The 13,136-nt window shown below is 42.5% G+C and overlaps 1 protein-coding gene across 1 annotated transcript in view; it reads left to right on the top strand.

The window, feature by feature from the left end:
- Positions 1-3,063: 3,063 nt before the first annotated feature.
- The window catches only part of EIF5B (eukaryotic translation initiation factor 5B), a 66,810-nt gene continuing 56,737 nt past the window's right edge, over positions 3,064-13,136 (top strand). Inside the window, exon 1 of the mRNA XM_024213538.1 lies at positions 3,064-3,210. Coding sequence (XP_024069306.1) covers positions 3,176-3,210 — 35 coding nt within the window. The 5' untranslated portion in view covers positions 3,064-3,175. The remainder of the gene's footprint in view (positions 3,211-13,136) is intronic.

The raw sequence follows: 13,136 nt of genomic DNA, 5'->3' as shown, positions 1-13,136 counted from the left end.
GGGGGGGGCTGTCAGGGGGTGGGGAGTGGTTGGACGGGGCGTGGGAGTCCCAGGGGTCTGTCTGGGGGTGGAGGTGTGGATAAGGGTTGGGGCAGTCAGGGTACAGGTAGGGGGTAGGATCCTAGGGGGCCAGTTAGGATGAGGGGAGGGTCTCAGGAGGGGGTAGTCAGGGGACAAGAGGCAGGGAGGCTTAGGTAGGGGGTGGAGTCCTGGGGGGCAGTTAGGGGCAGGGGTCCCAGGAGGGGGCAGTCAGGGGACAAGGAGCGGGGGGAGGGTTGGGGGTTCTGAGGGGGGCGGGAAGTGGGAGGGGCAGGGGCGTGGTTAGGGCAGGATGGGGCGGGGCTAGGGCGGGGCTCCTCCCGTCCTCTTTTTTGCTTGCTGAAATATGGTAACCCTACACAGCAGCACACACCCCTCATTTGCCACCTTCACAAATCAATACAGAATCCCCCAACACAAACCCCACAGACACAAGTGAACACAACCAGAACACATAATAACCCCAAACATCACTCTGAAGCCTAGAATATCTGTTGTGTGTGAAGCAATGGAAAGAACTACAAGCATGGCTGAGAACTTTTTTTGTTCAGCATATCAGCAGGTTCAATCATCATTGGGATTTGTGGTCTCTTACCATCCAACTTTTTAAAAAACTCCATCCAGTTTTTAAGTTCTCAGCCATTTTGCCTTATTTACACACATGATAAATTACACCTATGTGCCAGTAGAGGCTTTCAGCTACTAGTTACTATTTAAATGTGGGTGCTACTAATAAGAGCTTCAGAGTTTGATTTAAATTCTGGTACCATCTAGGATTTGCATTCTTTTACATTTCTGTGTAATGAAGAAAAGACTTGATCAATCCTACTACTGTGTGTTTGTCATTCGACTGGTGTTACTGGGTACACAAGTATATGCTGCCAGAACCACAGACCTTTTTCCTATACTTTTGCCAAGACATTTTCTTGATAACCTTTGTCTTTTCCTTCTTTAAACCCTCCCTAATTCCTTGAATGAAGCTAACATGGAGTGGAACTTACGTACTTTTTCCAAGAGCTGAGCAATATTCCAGCAGTTCCACAGTGCTCTTGTACTGCCTACACTGATCAAACTTCCTGATTTACTATAGTATTGTAAGCAGTTTCAGGATCATAGGCCAGCTGGCAGGCAAACCTACCTTTTTTTCCCACCAGTCGGTGCTGCCATTTCTGTTTATCTCTTTAAAGCTGAGCTGTGGGTCAGCTGCCTTTGTGCTGATCACTAGCACAGTTCCTTCTCTCTGTATTATGCCTTATCTGACATTGGCAGTGTAGTCTGGGGCCAAATTACACAGTATTGGATTTTGGACTCTATCATCTACAGCTTAACTGCAAGGTAATCTTGTACATTCAGAGATGCCATTGCAAAGGAAAGGACAGAGATGCAGTAAAAGGGGAAAGAAGAATTGAGGGTATGGAGGATGAGGTGAAGATCCAGCAAATGTGTCCAATAGCAAGTACCTCATATCAGATTGTTCAGCTAGCACCCACCGTTTTCTGTACCTTCCTGAGGGCAAGTGCGTACCCTGAAAGCACTTTCATGTGCCAAACCCTCCTATTGACAAGTGATTCCAACCTAAATTCCCCACATTTCCCCACATCTCCCCACATTTCCCCACATAACTACCCTGCACAATCCAGGATAAAGCCTCTATATATGGTTCCTCAATCCCAGGTATTAAAATGCCCCTCCACTGTCTTTCCTTTTGGTAACAATGTGCTTTCTTTTATTCTTGAAACATCTTCCCTTTCGTTTTACACTATGTGACATTTTTTTATATTCTGCTTTAAAGGAACACTGGCAACTTAAAAATTGTATGTTTTTTTTTAAATCTAAGATTACTATAAATAAAAGATTATCGGGGGGAATTTTTTCAGTTTACTCTGTGCATTTGTCGCCACCCTGTGTAGAGCAAGTTTCAGTCTTTACCCTGTATGTACAGAACCGTCTGTTAAACTATGATCCTGCAATGAGCTCTATGGGGGTTGACCCTTGTGCTGCTGCAAAGCCCTGTGTGGACATGGGGTTGCTTGCATAGAGTACATAGCAAGATAGGGACTTTAGTTATTCAGTTTCTGCTGGTGTCTGAGTTGTTCACAGAGCAGAAAAGGAGGGTTTTTTTTTGTAATTTTAGAAAACATGATTGTAACACCACAAAAATTGACAGGAAAACTTGGGGACAGGCATCACACCTGAAACTATTTGTAATACTTATTTTTTAATTATCTGAGCATCCAGCTGACTATCCTTTTAAAACTTTTCTCCAAAAGCTTTTCAGTGATGATTCAAAAACACCCGCAAAACCTCTCTCAAATGTATGATAAATGTCTGCTCTGTGTGTTCCGTGTCTGATTTAGAGGGTAAGCTTTATGGGCTGTATCTTCTTCACTATTTATATTGGCCCTGCACACACTGTAGGTACCTAAGAAGAAGATTTGGCACTTGCTGTTAGCTGTCCAGTAATCTCAAAGTGCTTTACAAATATGAATTCTCTCAACACCCCTGGGACATATGATGCCGCGGTTGTGCCTGTTTTACAGAGGGGGAGGCGAGGTGCAGTGAGGGAAAACGATTTACTAAAGTCAGCTGGCAGGTCTGTGAATCCCATAGTCTGACTCCCGGTTCTGTGCTCTAACCACTGGGCCACACCAGTGAATCAGAACGTCTCTTGTTTTCTGTTGTGTACAGTGCCCACCCCCATGCCCGAGGAGGGAGTGGGTGGGAAATTTCCTCCTCTGGCCTTGGCAGCAGGGTGCAGTAAGGGGGCGAGCCTAGGGCTGGGCAGTAAGGAGGGGCAGCCTGGAGCTGGGCAGCAGGGGGCAGTAAAGGGGGGAGCCTGGGGCTGGCCTGGCAGGGAGAGGGGAGCGTGGCGCCTGTTGCCGCTGTTCGCCCTCCGGCCAGAGGGGGCGCTGGGCAGCAGCAGTGAGCGCCTCGCGCAGCGCCGGCGGGTCCCTCCTGCGCCCTTGTCTTCGTAGGCCGCCGTCGCGCTGGGTCCCGGGGTGAAGGCGCCTGCGCACTGCGGCCTCTCACCATATGCACCCAGGTGCGTGTGGATGTGGCCGGCTGGACCCTGCTGAGGCGGACGCGGACGGAGGCGAGCGGTGACCAGTGACCAGGCGGCCCCGCCAGCGCCGCCATGGGCAAGAAGCAGAAGAACAAGAGCGAGGACAGGTAGCGGGCCGGGCTCTCCCCCTCCCCCGAGCGGGCTCGTGGCCGGGGAGTGACAGCGCGGGGCGGGCTCGGCCGCGGGGCCCTCCCACCCCCGTGGCTGCTAGGGGGACCCCGGCTCCCGCGGGCAGCGAGCGCTGGTGGGGGCGAGTCGCGGCAGTTCCGCGCCCCTCGGACACCAGCCCCCTCCTACTGCGCACCGACCCGCGGACGCGGCGTCTTGGTCCCCACGGCTGGGAGGAGCAGCGGGGGCGACCGGCCCAGGGCTGTGTAGTTGGCGCTGCCTTCCAGGTGCCGCCTCCCCCTGCTAATTCCTTCCCGGGGCAGCTGAGCGTTGTGAGTAACTAATGCTGGCGTCTCAGCCCAAACGCGTGTGGGTGTTGTCTTTTCCCCCGGCTTTATTCTGGGAGGGACATCGGCCTCCCAAATCCATGAGCCTTGTCTGTAAGCGCATCAGAGCTCTGGCGCCAACTTGGAAATGAAAATCTATGGCGAGATCAACACTTGTATGCTGCATCCCCAAAGCTTCACTAGTCATCCAGATACGTTTGGATGAATGTATTCCAATATATGCTGTATCAGCTCCAACAAACGCTTGTGATGTTTAGCTGAAACATTATCTGCCTTGGGTTTTGTAGCACTGAGTGGGAAGAAATGTCTATAGGTGAAAGTATCAAAGGGGTAGCCGTGTTAGTCTGGATCTGTAAAAGCAGCAAAGAGTCCTGTGGCACCTTATAGACTAACAGACGTATTGGAGCATGAAAGCTTATGCTCCAATAAAAGCTTATGCTCCAATACATCTGTTAGTCTATAAGGTGCCACAGGACTCTTTGCTGCTTTTATTGGTGAAAGGCTCTTTGGGTTCATCACAAACTATTGAGGTGTTGAATATACTCCAGTAAAGTAGAAGTTAGGCTGTAGTTATAAAGGTGGGAAAGGAGGATTTTGGTCACTTCAAAGCACTTAAGTGGTTGGTGAAGAGATAATCATGTTAATTTTTAATTATCTTTTCTCAACCTTAGTCCTATTTCCAAACATCTGTATTTTACGCTGCTAGCTAGAATGAATGGATGGATGACATTATGTGCAAGCACAAACTTCAGCTGTGTTGACAGTCACTTTTTGCTTCAATTTTAAACCTTAAAGATTTTCTAAATTATATTGATGGCTCCATACAGAACACTTCCACACTTTGTACATGTGACAGATGATTCCATGGTCACAAAATATTAGGGTCCTGAGGATTCTCTGACTGTCTGCCTTGTTCATGCCATCTTGAATGCCGCATGCCAGTCAACATCTTTTTGGTGAATGAATGGACTCCCATGAAAACTGTTAAATCTACCAAAAAGATCACTGTTGTGTGCAGCGTGCTTTATTCCTTTAATCAAGAATAGGTATATTTCTTATACTCCTTAACAAAACCAAGACCTAATTCTACTTTAATTGATCATAGGCCCTGCATAATTACTGCTGACAGGAGATAAAACAAGTATTTTCTTCCACAGTACAAACCAAAAGGAAATAAAAATAGATGCGCGCACGTGTGTGTTTCATTTTGCACTAGCTGATTCTTCAGCATGTCCTTCTTTACTTGACCTCAAAATAGACATTGGGATACAGCAGTGTTATGTATCTTATTCCTAGGTTCAGATGCCTTTGATGTATTACCTGTTTTTGAATGAAATCAGCTGTAAATTGCTAGTCATTTAAAAAAAATCTGAATTTTACTGGATTTCTTCCTCTATTTTTAAGCATTTATTAGTAAAAAGGTATGCTGTATCCTAAATGCTATGAAAATGTTAGTGATTTAAGGCTTTCCATCCTTGCCTCTAAACTAGTTTGTAATCTGACTTCCCCTTCTGGGTAGGGAGTTGGCTTTTAATGAAAATCTTTATAGTGTAGCTATTGCTCACCATGGAAGAGTGGGAAGCACCATATATACAGCTTTGTAGTATCTGTTGTCGGCAGCCTGACTCGCCAGCTGTGCCCATCAAAAACATACTGGGGAGGCAGGCTGGGTAGGGGTATTGGGGCAATGGGAGACAGATGGAGCTTTGAGATGGAACAGAGGTTGGTTGGAACTGTGCACTGTGGAGGCAGGGAAAGAAGTGGGTCTTGGTGCTACTGCTGTGACTTCTTAGTGTAGCAGACAGCAATACCGCATAGAGCCCCTCAAAAGCTGAAGTCTTGGGGTGCAAAGAACTGGGTCCTCACAGTGATGTGGGCTGGGGAGCTGAAGCACCAATGATAGAGTTGCTGGAGTGCTAAGCCTGTAGAGAGGTACTTGGTTTTCTTCTGTTCTGCTTCATATCCTTGCTCATCTTTTCTGTTTCTGAGGATGACTGGGCAAGCGACTTGAGAGGTCACAGGAGGGTTAACAAGGAAGAAGAATAAAAATACTCTCCACAGCTGTACCTCCCCAGTGTGACGTGCTCAAGTCTATCAGACTGAGTGTCCCTTCTTGCAAATCTCCATCTTATCAGAGAGAGAAGGTGTCTCAGGAGTGGAGGTGGTAGTTTCAAGTTTCCTTCCTTTTTCCTCCTTGTCCCCTGTTATGATGAGAGGTGAGTGGCTTTATGCAGAAGCACTGTTTTCCCAACTGCGGGTTTCCCACAAACATTCAGTTGTTCACCGCTCTCAATCCTTTTTTCTCCCATGCCCTCTACATAGATGTGCACTTGCCCCCTCTTTTCCCCATACCCTCTCCCATCCTGGTTTATCCCTTCTTGGCTGCTCCTGCACTTCATGCAGAGGCTGAGGGGCATAAACGGCAGTGAAGGGGAACATGAAGGGAATGTGGGGCTTGAGCAAGGGTTGGCGATATCTGAGGTGGCAGAAGTAGGACAGAAAGAAATGCCTATTATATATATTTATATATATACATAAAAAAAATAATATGCATGTGTGTGTCAGGGGAGCATACTGGTTAGTGCATCTCAGGAGAAGAATTCAGTGGGAGGAACAAGGCTAAGCCAGTGGGGAGGGAAGCCTGGGGAAGGAAGTACGGCTCTATGGGAGTTTATTGCAGAAGAGGGCAGCTATGGGAGGGTGAAGAATGGGAGCACTGGAACTCTGCAAGAAGATCTAGGAAGGATAGTAATGTCAAAATTAAGTTATTCGTGTGGATAACAATAATAGAATCATAGAAATGTAGGGCTGGAAGGGATCTCGAGAAGTCTTCAAGACCAGTCCACTGCACTGAGGCAGTACCAAGTAAACCTAGACTATCCCTGTCATGTGTTTTGTCTAGCCAGCTCTTGAGAACCTCCTGTCATGGGCATTCCACAATCTTCCTTGGAAGGCTATTCCAGTGTTTAACTATCCTTTATAGTTAGCAAGTTTTTCCTAATATGTAACCTAAATCTCCTTTGCAGTAGATTAAGCCCATTACTACTTGTCCTACCTTCAGAGAACAATTGATCATCATCCTCTTTAGAAAAGCTCTTAACATATTTGAAAAGGTTATCAGGTCCCCCATCAGTCCTCTTTTCTCAAGATTAAACATGCCCAGTTTTTTTTAACCTTTCCATCTTATATTGTTGCTCTTCTCTGGATTCTCTCCAATTTGTCCACATCTCTTGTAAACATTCTTTTCAACATTGATTTTTTTATATATAGATTTACTTCCACCCATAACCAGTGAATACATCAAATTCCTTTGCATCACACTTATGCATAAATCTTAACTCTGAGCACCATACTGCCACATACAAATAGCTGATTATAGATATTTTTTTTTCTGTGAATACATCTGTAGAGAATATATTTATCCAGTTTGGTTGGAGGTAAGATTGATGTAAAAGAACTGTGTATGCATTGTGGTCAATGGAGTTTGTGGAGGTGCAGAGTGAGTGGTTCAGATATGATATTTGGGTGTTAAGGCATGTGGAGGCTGCCTTAACTAGCGACTTCCTGAAGTTTTAGTGGTTGTGCTGTACTGATACTCTCTTTCAATAAGAGAACTCCTTTTCTTTAAAAATGTAAATGGAAGCCACCTCAAAAATTTTCAGTCTCCTGCATGAGAGTGCAACAGAAATGCCTCGATACAGAATTTAGTTCCAGCTGGCTGTAGGATACAGAGGGCCTTGGCTATGGGATAGAAATCTAGCAGCACAGGTATGAATCTATTCTGCAGGATTTTCTTGCATGGAGAGTTTGAGTGGGGAGAGGGGTGGCTGTGGGAAAACATAGGGCTCTTGCCATTTTGCTTTGAATTCACACCCCACAATGTTGCTGCAGAATTCCATATAGGCATGTGGTATTATGTTACAAAACTGTTTCCCATCTTGGTTCTCATTCTCTCCCTCAGGTGTCCTGGGCCTTTCATATTTTCTATCTTTCTCCTTGTAAGTCTTTCTTTTTCTTATGTTCTTCCTTCCTTGCCAATTCTTTTTACTTCCAAGTATTTAATCTTTGGCTGTATTTATTCTCACTCATATTTTGGTGCTCTTTGGCATTGCAGTCTGTTGCATAGGCATATTGCTGTGATCATTCATGCATATTGCTTTAGGAGTCATAAGTGCCAAAAGGGTGATTCTGCAGCCAAGAATGAACACTAGATAAATTAAGAGTTCTAGTACAACTAACATACTGTAGTTCTGTGTATTGCTTGGTTTTCTGCAAGCTAAATTGCTAGTGTCGGGTACTAACTACTGTAGCCTTTCCTCTTGTGCTTCTTTTTGTGGTGGCAGTCTTTCTGATGTAGCAGAAAAACCACTGTGAAGTTTATAATAATTTGAAGCATACTATCATCTATAGATTATGCTGCAAGTCTTTCCTTTTAGTTAGTAAACTTTCTATGTTACCAATATATTTACAGCAACTGCCCCATCCACCTCTTCCCCCCCCTCCCCCCCGCAAAAAAAAATACCCCAAGCAGAGCTTATAACTGCAGCAGGGAGAAGAGCTGAAGTCCGCTTAACACTTTGCTTTTGGAAATCTAATGTGGGAGGCACTTGGATATTAGTGGTTCCTGCTAGTACATAACTCTAAAGTAGAGATTAATTGTGCTATTAATAGGCTTTGTTCATAAGGGTTATTGACATAGTCTGAGGTAAACTGTAAATGCATCATTTTTCTTTCCTAGTGACATAAAAATGACCTTTTGTGTGTGGTTTGGTGGATCCCTTTAAAGAAATAACAGTGCCATCTGTGGATTGGAAAGACTAGTGTCTGCCTGGCTACTATAATTGGTCTTCAGATATTTGTACTAATAGCTGTATTGCTTTTATTTATTGAATAACTTAAGTGGTGGGTTTTCTCTTGCAGTTGAAATCGTATCTGTTCCTGTGTGTTACCTGAGGTATAGGTAGGCTTTATTAACAGTTTAATTACTAATTGTCACAGTTGTGGAAACAGTCCATGGCATGGCAGCAGAGAATGGAAACACTATTCCTCTAGTCTTCAGAACATTCCTGAAAATTGTGAACCAAAATGAAAAGACTTGCAATCAGGTTTGAGTGACTTAAATCTTCAATATTAATCAATTTTTCCATTTGTACTTCTGTTATTTTCTAAAGACAAGTGCATTCTTATTGGTTGATATAAATATTAAAACGTTGATTTACACCTAAATAGAGCCTTTAGATTTTAAAGCCAAAAACTCCAAAAGTAATAGCAATTTTTTTTTTTAATATATCAGAAGCAGAAGGCCTGCTAAACAACCAGTGAGGCCACTGGATGATCGAGATGCTAAAGGAGCACTCAAAGATAAGGCCATTGCGGAGAAACGAATTCTTTGCATCAGTCTTCACTGTTGAGGATGTGAGGGAGATTCCCAAACCTGAGCCATTCTATTGGGGTGACAGATCTGAGGAACTGGCCCAAATTGAGGTGTCATTAGAGGAGGTTTTGGAACAAATTGATAAACTAAATAGTAATAAGTCTCCAGGACCTGATGGTATTCACCCAAGAGTTCTAAGGAACTCAAATGTGAAATTGCAGGATTACTAACTGTCATCTGCAACGTATCATTTAAATCAGCTTCTGCACCAAATGACTGGAGGATAGCTAATGTGACGCCAATTTTTAAAAAGGGCTCCAGAGGTAACCCTGGCAACTACAGGCCAGTAAGCCTCACTTCAGTACCGGGCAAACTGGTTGAAGCTATTGTAAAGAACAAAATTGTCAGACACATAGATAAACATGATTTGTTGGGAAATAGTCAACATGTTTTTTGTAAAGGGAAATCATGCCTCACCAATCTACTAGAATTCTTTGAGGGGGTCAACAAGCATGCGGACAAAGGAGATCCAGTGGATATAGTGTATTTAGATATTCAGAAAGCCTTTGACAAGGTCCCTCACCAAAGGCTCTTAAGCAAAATAAGCAGTCATGGGATAAGAGGGAAGGTTCTCTCATGGATTGGTAACTGGTTAAAAGATAGGAAACAAAGGGTAGTAATAAATGGTCAGTTTTCAGAATGGAGAAAGGTAAATAGTGGTTTCCCCCAAGGATCTGTACTGGGCCCAGTCCTATTTAACATATTCATAAATGATCTGGAAAAAGGGGTAAACAGTGGGGTGGCAAAATTTGCAGATGATACAAAACTACTCAAGATAGTTAAGTCCCAGGCAGATTGTGAAGAGCTACAAAAGGATCTCACAAAACTGAGTGACTGGACAATAAAATGGCAGAGGAAATTTCATGTTGATAAACGCAAAGTAATGCATGTTGGAAAACATAATCCTAACTATACATATACAATGATGGGGTCTAAATTAGCTGTTATCACTCAAGAAAGAGATCTTGGAGTCATTGTGGATAGTTCTCTGAAAACATCCACTCAATGTGCAGCAGCAATCAAAAAAGCAAACAATGTTGGAAATCATCAAGAAAGGGATAGATAATAAGACAGAAAATATCATATTGCCTCTATATAAATCCATGGTACATCCACACCTTGAGTACTGCGTGCAGATGTGGTCGCCCCATCTCAGAAAAATATAAATTGGAATTGGAAAAGGTTCAGAAAAGGGCAACAAAAATGAATGGGGGTATAGAATGGCTTCCATAAGAGGAGAGATTAATAAGACTGGGACTCTTCAGCATGGAAAAGAGGCGACTAAGGGGGGGATATGATAGAGGTCTATAAAATCATGAGTGCCATAGAGAAAGTAAATAAGGAAGTATTGTTTACTCATAATACAAGAACAAGGGGCCACCAAATTAAATTAAATAGGTAGCAGGTTTAAAACAAACACAAGAAATATTTTTTCACGCAACACACTGTCAACCTCTGGAACTCCTTGCCAGAGGGTGTTGTGAAGGCCAATACTATAACGGGATTCAAAAGGGAGCTAGATAGATTCATGGAAGTTAGGTCCATCAATGGCTATTAGCCAGGATGGGTAGGAATGGTGTCCCTAGCCTGTTTGCCAGAAGCTGGGATTGGGTGACAGGGCATGGATCACTTGATGATAACCTGTCTGTTCATTCCCTTTGGGGCTCCTGCCATTGGCCACTGTCCGAGGACAGGATACTGGGCTTGATGGACCTTTGGTCTGACCCAGTATGGCTGTTCTTATGTTCTTAGATTAGGTATGTATTTTTGCTACCTAGGTGGGTACGCTATAACTCTATACATTTTAAGCAATTACATGGCTTAATATTTTCAGATTCTTATTTAATAATTGCACACTTTAAGTATGTTAGAAAATGGTGACTGTTTCTTATTTACTAAATAATTAACCTTTTTGGTCATGATATGTGCCCAGCTGCATTGAGATGGTAACTGGAATTTAATTAAACATACAAACTAGCATATAAAATGTATTTTTTATTAAACAAAACAAGCCCTTAATACAGCAGGTGACCTATTGTGCTACATTTCTAAAGCTTAACCTCAAAAGTTAAATGTTCTCCCCTGATTCTTTATATAGAAACGCTGCCTTTAACTCAGAGTTTTTGATAGGGACTCATGGATGCAGCATATTTATTATTTAAATATTTTAAGGTATAATTTTAAATAAACTCCATTTTAAAAAAACACATTAGTTTTTATTCACCCTGCTTGCAACAAATGAAGACTTATTGTTACAATTGACATTCCTAACATGCAGTCAGATGCTTTGGCAGCTCTATCCTCTGTTCACTGTAACTGTTAAAAGGAGAGTTTGAATTGTTGTTGCTTGGTATCTAGTTTTTCTGTCAGTGGTTTCATTTTTAACTTTGTCTGCCTGGCTAGAACTTTTGCACCATCATTCTTTTAAATGTGATATGTGAAAGAATGTGTGTGTGTTCGGGGGGGTGGGGAAGGGAAGGGGGGAGGCTTGTGCATCTTTGTTGTAGGATGTGTCGTAGAAAGAGTTCCTGCTTTTAAAAAAAACAAACAAAAAACCCCCCCACAGTGCTTGAATACAAGTTCTTATTTTACTAATTTTTTTAAATCAATTTTTTGCTTATATGATCTACAGAACATTAGGAGCTCTCTGAACCTTAAACTGAAGGGATAGAAGTGTTTGGTGCTGTAGTTAGACCTATTCTTCCAGCTGTTAAATGTTTGTCAGATGAGTCTGAGATAAATGAAATACCTTTTTAAAGAACTAGGATGAAAATTTTGTTCATTCTCAATCAGGTTTTACTTCCTTGTTAGATATCATAACTTCCTAGCTCCTCCTGTCAACCATGGTTTTCCAGGATAAACTGAATGAAAAAGGCCTGGATTTCTAATATGAGAAATAAGAAGGAAAAGGCGATATTTATACATCCACACACAGAATGTAACAGCCATATTTTTTCAGATTACATTTAATGTTGCAGGAAGGGGTTGTATTAGTGTTGAAAATAGCTTTCTTACCCTTCTTACTCTGGAAACAAAGTAATGCTTCCTTAGTGTTTCTAGCCCTTGTCTATTTGAGTAGAAAGAGACCTGGACCAAGGACAGCATCTGAATGTCTTGAATGGCATTCCAGAGCTAGCTAGTAAGTCTCATTTAGTCACATAACACAGGCATTTTCCCCTTAAAACTCCACTTAAAGATGGTATGAAACAAGAAATGGATGTGCAATCAGCACACTCTAAAAAGTTTGATTAATTTCAAACTTCTTATGGGCAAGTGTTCATATGCTGTGCATCAGTACATTAGTTATTCTGTGGTTAGTTCCTTGAGGAGATACCATCAACTCGAAATCTTGTCAGTTTTAAAGAGCTAAAAGTAGTCTCAGGTAATACATGCACTCCTGTCAATTTCAATAGTCTTGCAATCAGTTTACTGTTTTTAAATGCTTTTCTCTTCCGTGTTCTGGGTGTAAAGACCCCCCCAAAACAAATGAGGGATACTTACTATACAGGAAAATGGTGAAGGTGACTAGATTCAAAATGAAGTCAAATACATGAAGTACATTGTTTTTCCTCTTTCCGAGTGTTTGGGATATTAAAGGTAAAATGGCACGCCCCCAAAAATAGAAGTGACCTAAGTTGCTGGTGTCCCTTTAATTCACTTGGAGCAGTGCTGGTGAAACTGAAATTATGACACATCATGAGAGTTGCTTCAGCAAAATGAATCTCATAAACACTTCCTTTTAGGAACGTGAGCAGTGAATGTACTATGTTGTAGTGATGCAACTTTCTTGTTCTGTTGGTTTATTGTACTCTTCTAGTTTTAAAAACTGGAAGGCTTTATAAAGTTGCTGTCATTTTATCCTGTGAGCGATTTTTATTTTTATTTTAAACTAGAAAGTCCTTTGCGCAAGAACTGTTCATTTGTCTGTAGTCAAATGTATAGCTTGTTACCTGTAGCACCTTTAAAGCAAAAGGCACACTTCAGTGGTCATGTTTGTATTTCCCAGACTCTCGGTGAATGGCTGGTTGATGCAGAAAACACTTGTCATCTTGAACCTATGCTTGTCTGTTACCTTGTAAGCCTTTGCTTTAGTTTCACTGGATGATAGATAATGTTTCCTGTCGATTCTGCTTATTGATGTAGG

The sequence above is a fragment of the Terrapene carolina genome, unplaced genomic scaffold, assembly GCF_002925995.2.
Source record: "Terrapene carolina triunguis isolate 2854851 unplaced genomic scaffold, T_m_triunguis-2.0 Scaffold21, whole genome shotgun sequence".
NCBI lineage: Eukaryota > Metazoa > Chordata > Testudines > Emydidae > Terrapene > Terrapene triunguis.
The sequence above is the reverse complement of the archived record's forward strand: the minus strand, read 5'-3'. Positions and strand labels throughout refer to the sequence as shown.